We start from the raw sequence: 15,980 nt of genomic DNA, 5'->3' as shown, positions 1-15,980 counted from the left end.
ATAAAAAGTACTTGTCATCAAAATATATCAAAATATGACCATACATGACAAATTAGAATAGTGTTCTTTTATTTTCAACTGTGCCATGTCTAACAAAATGAAAAAAATGTACAATGGGTGGACCGTATAAAAATGCTCCAAAATTACTGAAAAATTTGGAATTAAGAACTAAAAATTCCTAAAAAAAAAACAAAAAACAATGAAACTGGAAACTTGGTGTTCAGTCCACCCATTCCTGAGACATGTGAGACTTCCCTGGTGAAGGCAAAGTCTCCTTGACAGCTGCAGGAGAGAGAAACAAAAAATCCCTATTGCCAGGTGAAAATCACCAGAACACGTGCCTGTAGATAAAAAAGCGGGTTATTGAGTAGGGAAACACCCAAGCCTTGAAAGACATCAAAGACAAGGCTGAAGCTACCCAGGGACCGATGACAAAATATAATGAAAATCATGTACATGTGTTTGCATCGGGTGAAAATCACCCGGCAAGAGTGTTTTAGGGTTAATAAGAGCTGTTTCCTTACTACAAGAACACCAAATGGCTTCAAATGAAAGCAAGCTCCTCCATAATATATTGTATATTTATGTAATGAAAGAAAAAAAGTGAAAATTCTTTAATAAAAGTTTAAACACTACTTTGAAAGCAAGAGAACAGAATGCACAGCTTTGTGACATTTTTTATTTCTAAGAAAGTCAAGCTTACTTTAAATTAGTCAGAAGATCTTACTGAATAATTACATCAACTTCAAATGCAAGCAATCTTTGAGCTTAGACAGAGAAATGCATTCATTACAATATAAGTGATTACGTTTTCAGATCCTCAAACTCATGTTTGTGTAAATAATATAGATACAGGAGTAGATGCTGGAGAATAAATCAACAGTCCATTTATACCTCTCTAAATCCTCAGCAGGTAATGAAAATGTATCTTCAGTTTGTATAACTGGAGTGTCTTCACATCTTCACCACAAGAGGGTGACAGTAGTGCATTCTTTCATCCACACTATCTTGTTTCATAACTCACCCTCAACCCTCTGCACTTAGCCTCAACCCATCTCAACTTTTGTTTAAATTTTAAAACACACCAACAGATCTCTTCATTTTAATGTGCTCCTACACGGTGACATCTGATATGCATAATGCCAGTAAACAGCAGAGAGGAGAAATTGTTGATGAGCTGTGTTGTGCGACCAATCTTCAATCTTCCATCAGAGGTCACCGTGCAGAAAGCATCATAACAAACTCTGCAGAGGGAGACAGAGACAGCAGCAGATCCTTTGATAAGAACTAATGACAGTCTAATATCATAAAAGGAAAGCACTGGATACAGCCACATCATACAGTCAGTCAACATACTGACAACTAACACAGTTCATAAGAAAATATTCCCTTTATTTCCAAGTGAATTTAGGAAAGCATTGTTTGAGTAATAAGTCAGTAAAAAGAGGATGGATATAAAAACATTTAATTTGATAATTCCACAGGTCCCATCTTTTCTGATGTTGAATAAAAAGTGGACTCAAATATCCCCAAGTTCCCCCCCTCCTCAGCTTGTTCAAATCTGTTTCAGTGTGCTGTAGTCGTTACTGTAGATTCACTCGTCAATCAAGAGAGCTATTGATGTTTGCTGTATATGAAACCCAACACCTGATAGCTTGTGGCAGGTTTCACTGAATCCATCCAGTCAATCATGTCTTCCATTGACTTCCTAAAGCGCTCTGCTTTGAAAGACGTCTGATTGTAGGAGAGAATCGATTGATTGACTGAGTACTAAAGCTTAATTCCAGATTAACCCACTAACATTATCTTCTGAGGTACTTATTTAACCATTTCCTAGAGAAAAAAGAGGTAAACCGAGCAGAACATCAGTTCAGTCTGAGTCGCCCTCACACCGGAGATTTAGCTGTCACTCGTATATTCACAACAACCCCCTGTCTGCTGCTGAATGCCTGTTTGCTCCCCATGTGGCTTAACTGGACACATACACTCAAACTCTGCCCTGGGGGCTAATTGATGATAATGAGGAGCACCTGCTTATTGATCCCCTCTGAGACTGACATGCCTATTCATATGTTCCCGATAATTGTAATTGATTGGAATGCTGAAACAAGACAAACAGGATCACGCCATAAGCCCTCTGTGCTCGGCACTCTATAATAGCACCAACTGCATGTGGTGTTTATTGTGCCTGCACATTAGTGCCTGTGTGTGTCCTATTGTGTGGCTTTGGAGGTAAGACGAAGTAATGACATTTCTGCAAAAGTCCTTGAGCTGTCCACCAGAGTGTGTGTTCTCTGTGTGACATGTGACAGGTGTCCAGGCATGTGCATTGATTGGCTTAATGCACTCCTGATTAGATTGGATTGGCCCCTCTAACCATGCCCACCTTCACTTGACCATCCCTCCTTTTCCATTTCACCCCTTTTCCCACCTCATTTCTTTCCTGTTTTCTCCACTTGTCCTCTTCATCCTCACCTTACACCATCTATAGATTACTCTGCTTTGTTCTTTGTAGATACTCGTCCCTCCAGGGTTCCCACTATTTAGTCTTATGGGTGTAAGAAAACCATTCACTCATGACACCTCTGAAGTTTCCCAAACATGTTCTTTAATTTAGTGTAAATTGGTTCTAACTGTTACTACTGTACCTGACACTCTCCATTACCAAACTGGAGGCTTTTACTAGGTTTACTTGAGTATCCGCTGGATTCATCTTAACCCCAAGATATTATAATCATGAATTCATACATACACTCTACTATTGACATGTTAGCTTATCCATACCTTTAGCTAACTATGTGTAGAGTTAGTTGATAACTGTTTGATACCTGTTCGTGTAATGGTTACTAACTGACTTATTATGATAATTATACACAAATACATTAATCTTTTTTTTGTGTATCAATATTATTTTGCATAGAAGACAAATGGCCTAACTACACAAATTAGGTGTCTCATATCATATCATCATATCCTAGCTTACCATATCGTGTTGTAATTGCATTATATAGTATAATATCAAATACATTTTTGTTTTAAAGTTGCATTACTTATTGTATCGTATGTTATGGTATCATTTTATATCATATCCCATTGTATCAAATTGTATCCCATCTTACATATCTTATCTTGTTTTAGAGCTTCATACCATATTTTATATATGTAGTGTCTTTCCATCATATTGAATATTATTGTAACGCATCATATTGAATCATAACAAGTCATGTCTTATTGTATATTTTCGTATCATTACTAATTGTTTACTATGTTATTGCATTATATTATTATGTTGTATTTTATCATATTGTGTTGTTTTGCCTAAAACGTTTACATATTGTATTCTAATGTATTGCCACTGAATTGTTTGAAGTCTTTATCATAAGTATGTCTCTTTTTGCTTTCTATTTACTATCTATTATTTTCTCTCTCCCTGCTTGCTTGTGGTTTTACATACTGGATTAAGACTTCAAACTCAAGGCATACACTGGTAATCATATTTGGCTTTCATTTCTTCTTAAACAAATAAATGTTACTCAGAACTGCAGCAGGCCCCCACCTCCCATCATTGTTTTCTTATTAATTGTTTTTATGCCCTTACACACCTTGCCTGGAGTGTATCCTCTTCCCCTTCTACACATTTATCCCCCAAAGACCCCAACCGCTTACCGTCAAAGTCGATGTTGCCATCTTTGTTGAGGTCAATGTCGGCGAGGATCTCCTCCAGCTCACCTTTCTTCAGTTTCTCCCCTAGGAGGTTCTTCATGCCCTCTTTCAGCTCATCCAACGTGATCTTTCCATCGCCATCACAGTCAAACTTTGATGTGAATGGTTAGTGGAGAGCGAGGAGGTAGAGACACGAACATGTGGTACATCAGAGAAGGAAGGGAAAACATTACATGTTTCAGGACTAATGAGGAGGGTAATGAGGAGAGACTGAATACAGAATGATGTAATGAGTAGAGGAGGAAAAGAGAGAAACTGAGGGAGAAAGTCTGAACAGATTTATATAGACGAGCGGAGAGATTCAGATTTCATGCTATTCAAAAATTAATTCAAACGCAGCAGTCAAAATTTATCTTCACACCATATAGTTACAACATGGCTGCATGAGGTCCCTAGAAGTCTGTAAAACAGCTTGAGAGTGCAGACAGGGCTCTGCTGACTCATGAGGTGTTATAGCTGAAGTGAGAAAAAAGTAAGAAGTGACTACAAGGCAGGGAAGAAAATTTGTTCTCATGTGCTTAGAGAGTTGATCTGAAGTTAAGGAATTTTCTGATTAAAGGAATTTTAATTAAAAACCTTATTTTTCATAAATTATTGCCACATCAGAAAAAGCTCATTCCTGGCCTTTGACAACTTTGCTGAGGCATCCCCTTTAAAAGCCTGTATTTGGGGAATTTTGCTTTTGTTGTCTTAAAAAAATTAGAACTAACACCACAAGTTCAGTAAGAGTTTATTAGAGACAGAAACATTGTTAAAAAGCTCACTGTAATGATGCTATTCAAGACCAGTCAAGGATGGGTAATTTAATTAACACATTTAACTTTATAGCTCCTATCAGTGTTGTATTTTGATGTGCCCAACTGTGCACTGCGATATTTTTATTCTGAAACACTTTGCATGCTGTAACTGCAGGACTTAAAAGCTGCTATACTATTATTTGAATGACTCTAATAACTTATACCAATTTCCCTCTTTTCGTGAGAGTGCGTGCAGCTACAATGTTCATAAAGATAACTTAATCCGAGCAGCATATAATGCACTGATGTTTCAGCTGTAATCACTGAGAGCACATTATTAGCTGTAATCATTGAGAGCACATTATCAGTGTGGTCTGTTTTGCAGTTATCATTACAAACCTATCATTTTGTTATGAGTTGCATAGATGAACCCAGGTGTGTGGAGATGTGCTTATAAATAACATGATCAGCTCATTTGTTTTGCTGGGTCAGAGAATACGTCACACTGAGGCTCTGCTCTGGGCATGGATCAATTCAGAACCTGTGTACCTGCCACTGTATCGACATCAGAGAGAGCAACTCAATACTTTCCTCAGACTGATGAGGCACAGCAAATAAAATAGACTTCTCAATTTGCTTGTATTAACAAATGAGACAAATATAGACTGTGTTTTTGTGGATGGCTCCATAAAAGCAACATCGGCAGGCACAGTTTCCTCTCCCTTGAAACCCTTTTTCTGAATTCTTATCCAGCATCAACCCCCCTCCCTGTTTTCCCAGACTTGTTTACAAGTAAGAGCCATACACTCTTGGCTCTCTCCAGGGAGAGGTCCTGTTGCACACTTCAAAGTACTGTCATAGAGCTAGGTCCCTTTTCAATTGCTTGAAGTCACACTTCTTAAGAGTTTTTCAAGCTGGGGATCTCTTACCTGTTTGAAGGCACAGCGGAGCTCTTTCAGCCCGACCATATGAGCCGTCTCAGCCAACATCCTCGGCCCCATTAACTGGCAGAAATCATCAAAGTCTACGTGACCACCCCCTGTAGGAGGACACAAAAAAAGTACATACACACATAAACGGGCTGAACATCAACTTATATACATGACCTGCTGTATCTATACCAATATAGATCCATCTATCAAACACAAAGGTGTAAGAGGACATTTGGTTACTCAGTGTGGAGAAATACCCAGATCCCAAACACAAAGACATATTCATCAATCTTTTTGATCAATTTAGTGGAAATTTACACATTTACATCTACCTCAGTCACAGTGCAGCCAATGTAGTAAAGTGTGGCTTACTATTGACTCATTTTAACTCTGCTTTAGTCTCCTTCATCTTCCAGGAAAGCTTTTTGAATCTGAATGAAGCAACAGCCAGTTGTCAGTTTCTGTTTCAACTTAGTGTTGGACAAGTCATTTACAGAGTTAACATATACTATATTTAGCATCAAACTTAGCATAAAAAAACAAAACAAAGAGCTTCAAGGTAAGCAAATCTGTGTTGGGCTGAAAGAGATGGAAAAGTGTATGTAATGTATTGCTTTAAGATAATTACTGCATACTTATAGTTATTAAAATCAATATAACATCTGGTTCTTTTCTATGATGGTAGTCTCTTCAGTCTAGCCTTGACTGTGGCTATTTGATAAAGCTGCAAACCCTTCAGTGGTCTAACATGGTCAGCAAAAAACATGTTAAAAATATTGTCTCATTTTGAGGATACCCTTATCTGACACATCAGATCATAGTGTTTTGGAAAAACAATTGTCTATATTTTTAAGCTTATATTATTTTAGATATATAACTATATACTGTCAATTAGGTTCTCAAATGTATCTATCTATCTATCTATCTATCTATCTATCTATCTATCTATATATATATATATATATATGTATATATATATATATATATATATATATATATATATATATATATATATATATATATATATATATATATATATGGCAAGCCGTTCAGGAAATAATATATTGAATGAAAGTCTGAATATATTGAATGAAACTCGATATATATGGAATGAAGTCTGAATATATGGAATGAAACTCGATATATATGGAATGAAGTCTGAATATATTGAATGAAACTCGATATATATGGAATGAAACTCGATATATATGGAATGAAAGTCTGAATATATGGAATGAAACTCGATATATATGGAATGAAAGTCTGAATATATGGAATGAAACTCGATATATATGGAATGAAAGTCTGAATATATGGAATGAAACTTGATATATATGGAATGAAAGTCTGAATATATGGAATGAAACTTGATATATATGGAATGAAAGTCTGAATATATGGAATGAAACTTGATATATATGGAATGAAAGTCTGAATATATGGAATGAAACTTGATATATATGGAATGAAAGTCTGAATATATGGAATGAAACTTGATATATATGGAATGAAAGTCTGAATATATGGAATGAAACTCGATATATATGGAATGAAGTCTCAAAATATTGAATGAAAGCTTAAATAAGTACTCTGAACACCACTTCTAATCGTATTGTTTTATTGTCATCAAAGAGACTCATCTTTTATTAATGTCTCTCTGAAAATAACCTTTTGCACTTCTTTTTAGTGTTTTTTTTTAGTGAGGGGACACATTTTCCTCTACCTCTGTAACCTGTGGTAATTTGGTCGTACTTTTTCATTACACTCACTCACTGTCAGATGATGCACACAGGTATGAGCTCCACCTGTTAACATTGAACAGGATGCTACATTATCACAAGTCATAACAAAAGTTAGCTAGCGAGCTAGAGGACTGAACCACCTGAATAAAGAAGGGGCAATATCTTTAGCCTTTGTAGAAGTGTGTATAACCTGTGATATTTAATATTTTCGTATTTTCACTTGTTTACTACCCTCTTAAATGCTTCTGCAGCCCACTGCTTCGTGTTCCTCTCGTCTCTCTGTGCAGACGGTCCGATCATCACTTTTGGATGAAACCAACTTAATAGAGAGAAGGGGTGGGTTCCTTTTTCCTATACGGATTGACTTAACAGCACATGCATTACCCAAGGGGTTGATAACCCCTTCATTAACTAAGATTGCAGTGAAAACATCTCGTGCCTCCCTCATGGTTGCATTACTAAAAGCTACGTCTAACCGGAAAACAAAATCACACCCCTATGATCACACCCCAGAAAGACAAGATGGCGCAGGCCATACATGACGTGATTGTTCATTCCATATATTCCGAGTTTCATTCCATATATATCGAGTTTCATTCCATATATATCAAGTTTCATTCAATATATTCAGACTTCATTCCATATATATCGAGTTTCATTCCATATATATCAAGTTTCATTCCATATATATCAAGTTTCATTCCATATATATCAAGTTTCATTCAATATATTCAGACTTCATTCCATATATATCGAGTTTCATTCCATATATATCGAGTTTCATTCAATATATTCAGACTTCATTCCATATATATCAAGTTTCATTCAATATATTCAGACTTCATTCCATATATATCGAGTTTCATTCAATATATTCAGACTTCATTCCATATATATCGAGTTTCATTCAATATATTCAGACTTCATTCCATATATATCAAGTTTCAATCAATATATTCAGACTTCATTCCATATATATCAAGTTTCATTCCATATATATCAAGTTTCATTCAATATATTCAGACTTCATTCCATATATATCGAGTTTCATTCCATATATATCAAGTTTCATTCCATATATATCAAGTTTCATTCCATATATTCAGACTTCATTCCATATATATCAAGTTTCATTCCATATATATCAAGTTTCATTCAATATATTCAGACTTCATTCCATATATATCGAGTTTCATTCCATATATATCGAGTTTCATTCAATATATTCAGACTTCATTCCATATATATCGAGTTTCATTCCATATATATCAAGTTTCATTCAATATATTCAGACTTCATTCCATATATATCGAGTTTCATTCAATATATTCAGACTTCATTCCATATATATCGAGTTTCATTCAATATATTCAGACTTCATTCCATATATATCAAGTTTCAATCAATATATTCAGACTTCATTCCATATATATCAAGTTTCATTCCATATATATCAAGTTTCATTCAATATATTCAGACTTCATTCCATATATATCGAGTTTCATTCCATATATATCAAGTTTCATTCCATATATATCAAGTTTCATTCCATATATTCAGACTTCATTCCATATATATCAAGTTTCATTCCATATATATCAAGTTTCATTCAATATATTCAGACTTCATTCCATATATATCGAGTTTCATTCCATATATATCAAGTTTCATTCAATATATTCAGACTTTCAATCCATATATTCAGACTTCATTCCATATATATTAATTTCCTGAACGGCTTGCCATATATATATATATATATATATATATATATATATATATATATATATATATATATAAGACACTTACTCCTGATGGAAAAATCGTTCCTTTTTATATATATATATATATATATATATATATATATATATATATATATGTATATAAAAAGGAACAATTTTTCCATCCAGACTAAGTGTCTTTACTTTCTCTACCTTAAACAGTCAAAGAAGAAAAAGTTTTGCCGGTGATTCCCATTAAGACGGTACTTAAATTCAGTGCTTGAGTGGTAGTAATGCATCAGGCCTTTCTTCCTTTAATGCCAAGCATGAGAAGTTTTATGAGCATCCTCAGGGCATTGAGACTGTAACAATGCAAACAGATATGTTCTCATAATGCTCCCTAAACCCACTCAGAGCCAGCCTTTTTAGTTTGATCCCCATGGTAATTTTCAAAACAGAGCGCCACACTGGGATGGCTTGTGTTATTAGTTGAACAAAAGACAGGCTTATTTGATAGTGTAGACCAATACGCTCGGCCTGTTTTCATTATCTGAGGCTGGGCGGATGTGAAAGAGGACTCCAATAACGCCATGTGGTCGTTTTGTGGCTCATATAATCAAAACGATGCTCTGATACTGAGCAACGTTGAAGACTACTATTGCCAACTCTGCTTGTATGAAAAGCCTTTATAATGGTTTTGTAGTGTGTGACTAATGTTCACGCTGTCATGTTTTAGTAACAGCTGCAGGAATATGAAGTAAAAGACCATTCATTTTATGATTTTTGACAACTTTCATACTTCCCTCAAGGTACAGTTTTATTTTTTGGCTGGCTGGTTTTACCCTTGTGGAGCAGCAGTCTGTGGGGGATTCCTGTCATTGTGCCTTGAATAATTTCTGTGCCTTAACTGGGTCAGTCTATAATCATGGAGTAGAAAAAATCTCCCAAAAAGAGATTATTATTATTTTTAATTGATAGTGCAATGCGAGTTATGTAAAAAAAAGGGTGAATTTCATGGTATTAATGGCTCTGTAGGGATTATGCTCCAGAGATTAAGTCTGAAATGTCTGAAGCCTATTCTACCTTACGGGTCAAATTAAAACATCTGTGAATAGATGAATAATTTGTATTACACAGCGTATGCAAACAGTGTTAAATATAAAATAAAGTATCCACTACAAAATTCCTTATGTTATAAATAGTTCTCTTTCAATCTCCTCCAAGAGCGATACATTAATATGAAAGATGTCCCTTTAAACATATTTTGCATCACATATTATGCATTTGCTTATTTCAGATGCTCTACTTTGTAAAGCTGATTCATGCAAGAACTTGCGTGGGTATCTTGAGGCAAAAATAATAGTTGTCCAATAACTCTTTGTAATGATGCATATCAGATGGGAATGTAGAGATCAGCATTACCCTGGTTCCCAAGATCCTTGCTGTTTGTTCTCCTCAGCATCTCATCAGGACAGTCTCCACCTGGGGATCCAGGTGAGTCTAATTAGCTAGCTGGTACAGAAGGCAGCTGCACTCTGCTCCCAGAGGATCACAGCTGAGAAACACTCTCACTGTATCCTGTTTTGTGGCCTTACAATTACACCGTGGACCCAAAGTCCAATATTTTGTTAATAGCTGGTGTAACAGTCCTAAGGTGGCATTGCTGCCCTGTTTGTGAGTAAGCGAAACCGAAGTACAATTTCTTTTCCGACTGGACACTTTAAGAAAGTGTGAGAAACTAAAATACTGAAATAAACAAGGAAAATATATATAATCAATTTATTAGACAACATACATCAATCAGCCGTAACATTATGACCACTCACAGGAAAAGTGTGTAACATTGATTATCTCTTCACAATAACACGTCAGTAGACGGGGTGTTTGGCAGCAAGTGAACATGTTGCCCTTGAATTTGATTTGATTGAAGCAGGAAAATAGGCAAGTGTAAGGATATGAATGACTTTGACAAGGGCCGAACTGTGATGGTTTGTCAACTGGGGCAGATCATCTCCAAAACTTGAGCTCTTATGAGGTGTTCCAGGTCTGCAGTGGTCAGTACAATAAGTGCTCCAAGGAAAACTGGTGACCCGATGACCGGGTCATGTGCAGACAAAACTCAGTGATGTGCAATACGAGTAAATGCTTTGTAAGGGGGTCTGATGAAACAGAAAAGCTACTGGAGCACAAACTGCTGGAAAAGTTGATGCTGGTTCAGAAAGGTGTCAGAACACACTGTGCGTCACATTTCGTTGCATATGATGTTGTGTAACTGCAGACCAGGGTGCTCACTCCTGTACCACCACTGAAAGCACCTAAATAAGCATGTGAGCACCACAAAGCAATAGAAGAAGATGCCTATCGGAGCAGGACAACCAGTTCAGTCTTCAAACTCGCCTGATCTGAGGCAAATCATGCATCTGTGGGATGTGCTGACAACCAAGTCAGATCCATTGATCCATTGAGAGAATATATGTAGTCTCTCAAGAAAGATCAATTTTGCTATGTGCTGCAGGAATCAATAAAGGGCATTGATACTTGTCACATGTAGCAATTCAAAGATCATCACTGAAACCAAATCCCCACGCATGATGAAACATTCAATGGAAAGATCTCACTGAATAACAACTGGATTAGCACTGAAATGAAATACACCCTCCAAAAAAGGAGAAAAAGGAACACACTGCAAAAAAGTCAAAATCTTACCAAGTGAAATTGTCTCATTTTTAGTCAAAATGTCTTATCCCACTTGATTTGAGAAACACTTACTTAACAAGTTACATTTTAGGAAGATAGAGGGACTTGTTTTATGACAATGCATCTTAAATATCTTGTTAAGTCAAAACATCTTGAAATGATCTTGTTTTTAGATGTAATTTAGAAGAAACAATTTCATACATTTTTCAAGCTGAGATCTTATTTGTAGAAGATAGATAATCTTGATTTAAGATAAACACTTTACTTGATTTAAATAAATGCATTTTATTGGAGAATCTATCAGAGAACAGCTCCATTGATAAAAGAAACAAAGAAAGTGTTTTTTTTTAAAGGGTGGGTTACAGTTTTCAGGCACTGTTTCTTCTAAATCAAATAAAAATATACATCCTTAAACTACATGCACACAATGAACCACCTACTTTTGAGCATAGCTGGCTTATCATAAATGAATATTAGTATATTCAGCTAACTATGAGAAGACAAATATATCTCAAAATTCTCAAATTAAACTTTGTAATCTTATTTCAAGTACAAGATGGTCTTAAACCTAGAGAAATGCTGATACAATACAACTCAAAATAAGGTGAATATATCTCAAATGAAGAAGTTGACATGAAATGTATTAGTGCAAAAATCTTGTGTGAAAAAATACTAATTGTTAGCATTCCTGTCTTATTCTGAGACACTAAGCTTTAGAATATTGGTAAAATGTTGCTTAAAATAAGTTTCCCCTGCTAATCTTAAGATCACAGTTTTCTAAATGTTATCCGGGCTTCAGGATCTGCTATCTTTTTTAAAATTGGAGATCTCTCACTTTTAAAGAATGCAATCTATTTAGCTGAACTAAAGTCATGGCAGGATGATTATATATGCTCACTAGTGATCTAGGAAGAACATGTTGATGCTTGATAACACAATGTCCTTCTTTGTTTGTTTGATATTATTTGTTTCTGTATCATTATTATTATTTTTCTTTCTTTTCTTTTCTTTTCTTTTTTGTTAGGTGCACTCTCTGATATTCACTTTGCATAAATGTATTCATTTGCTTGCCTCTGTTTATCTGACTGCTGTTTTTGAATGTTAAAATGAATAAAATTTGGTTTATAAAAAAAAAAAAAAAAAAAATACATTGAAATAGTTTTTTTTTCCTTGTTTTTGGAGGGGCATTTTTTCCAGTGCAAGTTAATTAATCAATAATGATAAAAAAAACATTCCCCAAAATACTGACATTAACATCATCAGCATCAAGTAACAAAAACGTTTAAAAACCATAAACAAGCTTTTAGATCAGACATTCAGTCTGGGACAAGACCATTCATTGACAATCACGTCATCACCTTCATTGTGCGTGATTGATGTCTGTCAGTCCGCAGCTTTGGTTTGTTTGGCTGGCTCCTTTTTATATTTATGTGGGTCAACAAAAACAAAAAAAGTTACTTTAACAGTATATTTTGTCGAAGTTACCACAAGCCACCGATAGTTTTAGTGAAATGCAGCAACTTTGTGCTTCTTTGATGATTAAGGACCGAGTTAATTTTGTTATTAACGAGAAACGCGTGGGAGTGGAAGATGTCAGTCAGACTGCGAATTCCAACATTGAGTATACTAAAGTGGTGGAGACGAGACTCACAATGAGGAATGTAAAGAAGACGAGGAGGAGGAAGAGGATGTCTAAATGAGCTGCATTCAAACAGTAAGTGTACTTTTTTGGACTTCAAGTGAATTACATGTGCCTCTGGCTAATATTAGCTACATCTGCAGTCACTAGCTAAGGTTGTGCAGAGCTGTCTCACTACTAATGCAGTATTGTAGTTGTCTTTGCTCACAGCTGAAGTTTAATTTAAATCCACAGATGTTTCTTGTGGTGACTTTGAGTTGAATCTTGTCTTTGGTTGTTGTATACATGTACAAATCCGTATGTGCATATCAATTAGGCTATAAAGTTGGAGCTCATTTGCTCTTATTTACCTGACTTTTTCCTCTCAGATAATTAGCATCAGCTGTAAACAATCCAGAGTCACAACTCCCTGATGCTGGCTCTAATTTAAGGCACCAAAATATAGAGCAAATAAAAACCAAAGCTACATTCATAACTCTTAACCATTTGAGACTAGTAAGAAAGTATTTTGGTGAAATGTTCCTTTTAAAAGCACCTTTAAGTAATTCCCTCTGCAGTCAAAACGAATGTAGTGAAATGGAAGAGTTAGGTCCAAAGTGATATGTGACAGTTTACAAACTGTTCAGTGCCCAGCAGTTGTGTTGCTAATTAGCTGTCTAGCATTAGCATTATAATTTCCATTTTTAGTTGTTTTTGTGTGATAAACTAAGGTGCTTGATAAGATATATCTTGCTGATTTTACAGATGAATATGGTATGGCTTTTTTCCTGTATGGTACACAGCTAGGGTTGCCAACTTTCTCACTACTAAATAAGGGACAGGTGCACGGTGCCATGGTGGTGTGAGCATGATGTGTGAATTCAGCATATATTCATCTTCTGATTCAACTGGAAATGCAGAAAGTGTGTATATTCCCTTTAATCCTTACTGTATCACTGTACTTTTTCCATGGATACTTTTTGCTGCTCTTGACTGACTCAAGCAGTCTTCTGTGCGTTTGCACAGCCAGAGAGAATTCCTTACATGACAAGTCACACTTTACAGATATTTTACTTCATTTTTGATCAGCTCTGTGCTGCATCTGTGTCTTGAGTCTGACCATTTAATTGCCATCGGAGAGAAAATCCTCTCCACACTTTTTTTTGCAGGACTTGGCGCATTTGCGCTGTTTACAACTGATGACCATATTGGAAACGCTGAAGTCAACCTAACTGCTGTCGAGCTAGTGTGTAGTAAAGAGGCGGCTTTGAGCCTCCTAGCCCAGTGGTTTTCAAAATGGGGGCCAGGGGGCGCTGGGGGAAAAAATAGAATCTAGTTATTTGTATTTTTATTTATTTGTATTTTTCTAATAACCATTTGTCCTGAACATAGTAACACATGTGATCACATGATCGTTGGATTCTCAAGTTTTCGATTGTGCCTAACTGCACCTCGTGTGACAGCTGCAACTTTGGCATTGATTTTGTTCTGTTGTTATCCGTCAACAGTTTGTTGAAAAGTTTATTATTCAGTGGAAATAAACAGTGCTGAAAACATGTTTTTTAATAATTTCCTATGCTAAACAAATGTAATAATTATTGAAAAATTAATGCAAGTAAGAAAATACATTCTAAAAGTTGATGTTTCTTTACATATTTTGAAGCATTGTTTGTGGGTTTGCAAAGGGGGTCCCCGGCCAGAAGCTAATGCTGTTTCTTGGGGCCTTAGCATAGTAAAGTTTGGGAACTCCTGTCCTAGCCAACAGCTACAGGTACCCGCCTGTCAATCAAGTCAGCTGTGACTCTCATAATGGAAAACTCGTAATCTTAATATCGTCGAAATTGCAGCGTTGTGAAGAAAAATTCATGATGCATGATGCTTACGCGTCTGGATTGCTGTACATCTAGGGTGTTAGAAAACATTATACCTACATTCAAGTCTTGGGTGGCCTTCAAAGATACAATTCCTGGTAGACTCTAAAAGATTTGTTCAGATTTCGAGGCTTTCCTTAGACACTGTAGATTTTGCTGGAACTGGTTTTCCAGGAGTGTGCAAAAAATAAAGAAAACAATGTAATGATGATTTACCTTAAAATATACTGATCGCACAGGGTTGTGTGTGATCTTTCACAGTGAACAGCACAGCACAGACAAAAATCCCCTGTTTAAGAGTAGAAGGGGGAAAGTTAGATTTCAGCTAAACACACACTTTTTGATGCAGACTCACTCACGCACCCCTGCACCTGCAGTGTGAGGGTCCATTAATCAGTGTACTAAAATACTTCCAATGTCCCCAGCTTCAAAGACAAACATCGGTTCCCCATGGAATCGTACACATATACCAGCACATGTTTGTGCAAACAGCCCAGGCCGGCTACTCAAACATTCACACCTCTGTTCAGAAAGTCCCATCAATCATGCAGACGTTCTTTAACCACAGGGGGAAGGAATAAATACCACACAAACGCGTAACCAGAAGCATAAATACGCACATCTCATCTTGATTTGTTGTATGATCTCGATGAGCTCCATCTCTGTCGGCATGTAGCCCATGGTTCTCATGCAGTCGGCGATGTCTTTGTAATGGATGTAGCCGTCCGCGTCATAGTCAAATTCCTTAAAGGCCTCCTGCAGCTCTGACAGACACACAAACAAATTCCAGTAAACGTTTAAGCAGGGTACAGGATTTTTTTCCCCCAAAAAAACTGAAACACACAAAAACATAATCTGTGTAGAGAAAGTGATTGTTAAACTTTGAACAAACTTTGTTTAATCCAGCAGAGAGAACCAAAGCCAGCTCCTGAGGACATC

At 36.0% G+C, this 15,980-nt stretch overlaps 2 protein-coding genes across 2 annotated transcripts in view; one reads left to right on the top strand and one right to left on the bottom strand.

The window, feature by feature from the left end:
* Positions 1–757: 757 nt before the first annotated feature.
* The window catches only part of cabp4 (calcium binding protein 4), a 33,680-nt gene continuing 18,457 nt past the window's right edge, over positions 758–15,980 (bottom strand). Inside the window, exons 6-9 of the mRNA XM_034686860.1 lie at positions 15,662–15,805; positions 5,390–5,499; positions 3,667–3,814; positions 758–1,244 (exon numbers count right to left, since the gene is read on the bottom strand). Coding sequence (XP_034542751.1) covers positions 1,216–1,244; positions 3,667–3,814; positions 5,390–5,499; positions 15,662–15,805 — 431 coding nt within the window. The 3' untranslated portion in view covers positions 758–1,215. The remainder of the gene's footprint in view (positions 1,245–3,666; positions 3,815–5,389; positions 5,500–15,661; positions 15,806–15,980) is intronic.
* Positions 12,937–15,980, top strand: part of doc2d (double C2-like domains, delta) — a 99,170-nt gene continuing 96,126 nt past the window's right edge. The window contains exon 1 of the mRNA XM_034686858.1: positions 12,937–13,266. Within this exon, the coding sequence (XP_034542749.1) occupies positions 13,249–13,266 (18 nt within the window). The 5' untranslated portion in view covers positions 12,937–13,248. The remainder of the gene's footprint in view (positions 13,267–15,980) is intronic.

The sequence above is a fragment of the Notolabrus celidotus genome, chromosome 7 (genome assembly GCF_009762535.1).
Source record: "Notolabrus celidotus isolate fNotCel1 chromosome 7, fNotCel1.pri, whole genome shotgun sequence".
Classification (NCBI taxonomy): Eukaryota; Metazoa; Chordata; class Actinopteri; order Labriformes; family Labridae; genus Notolabrus; species Notolabrus celidotus.
Note: the sequence above shows the minus strand (reverse complement) of the source record. Positions and strands in the feature narration are given on the sequence as shown.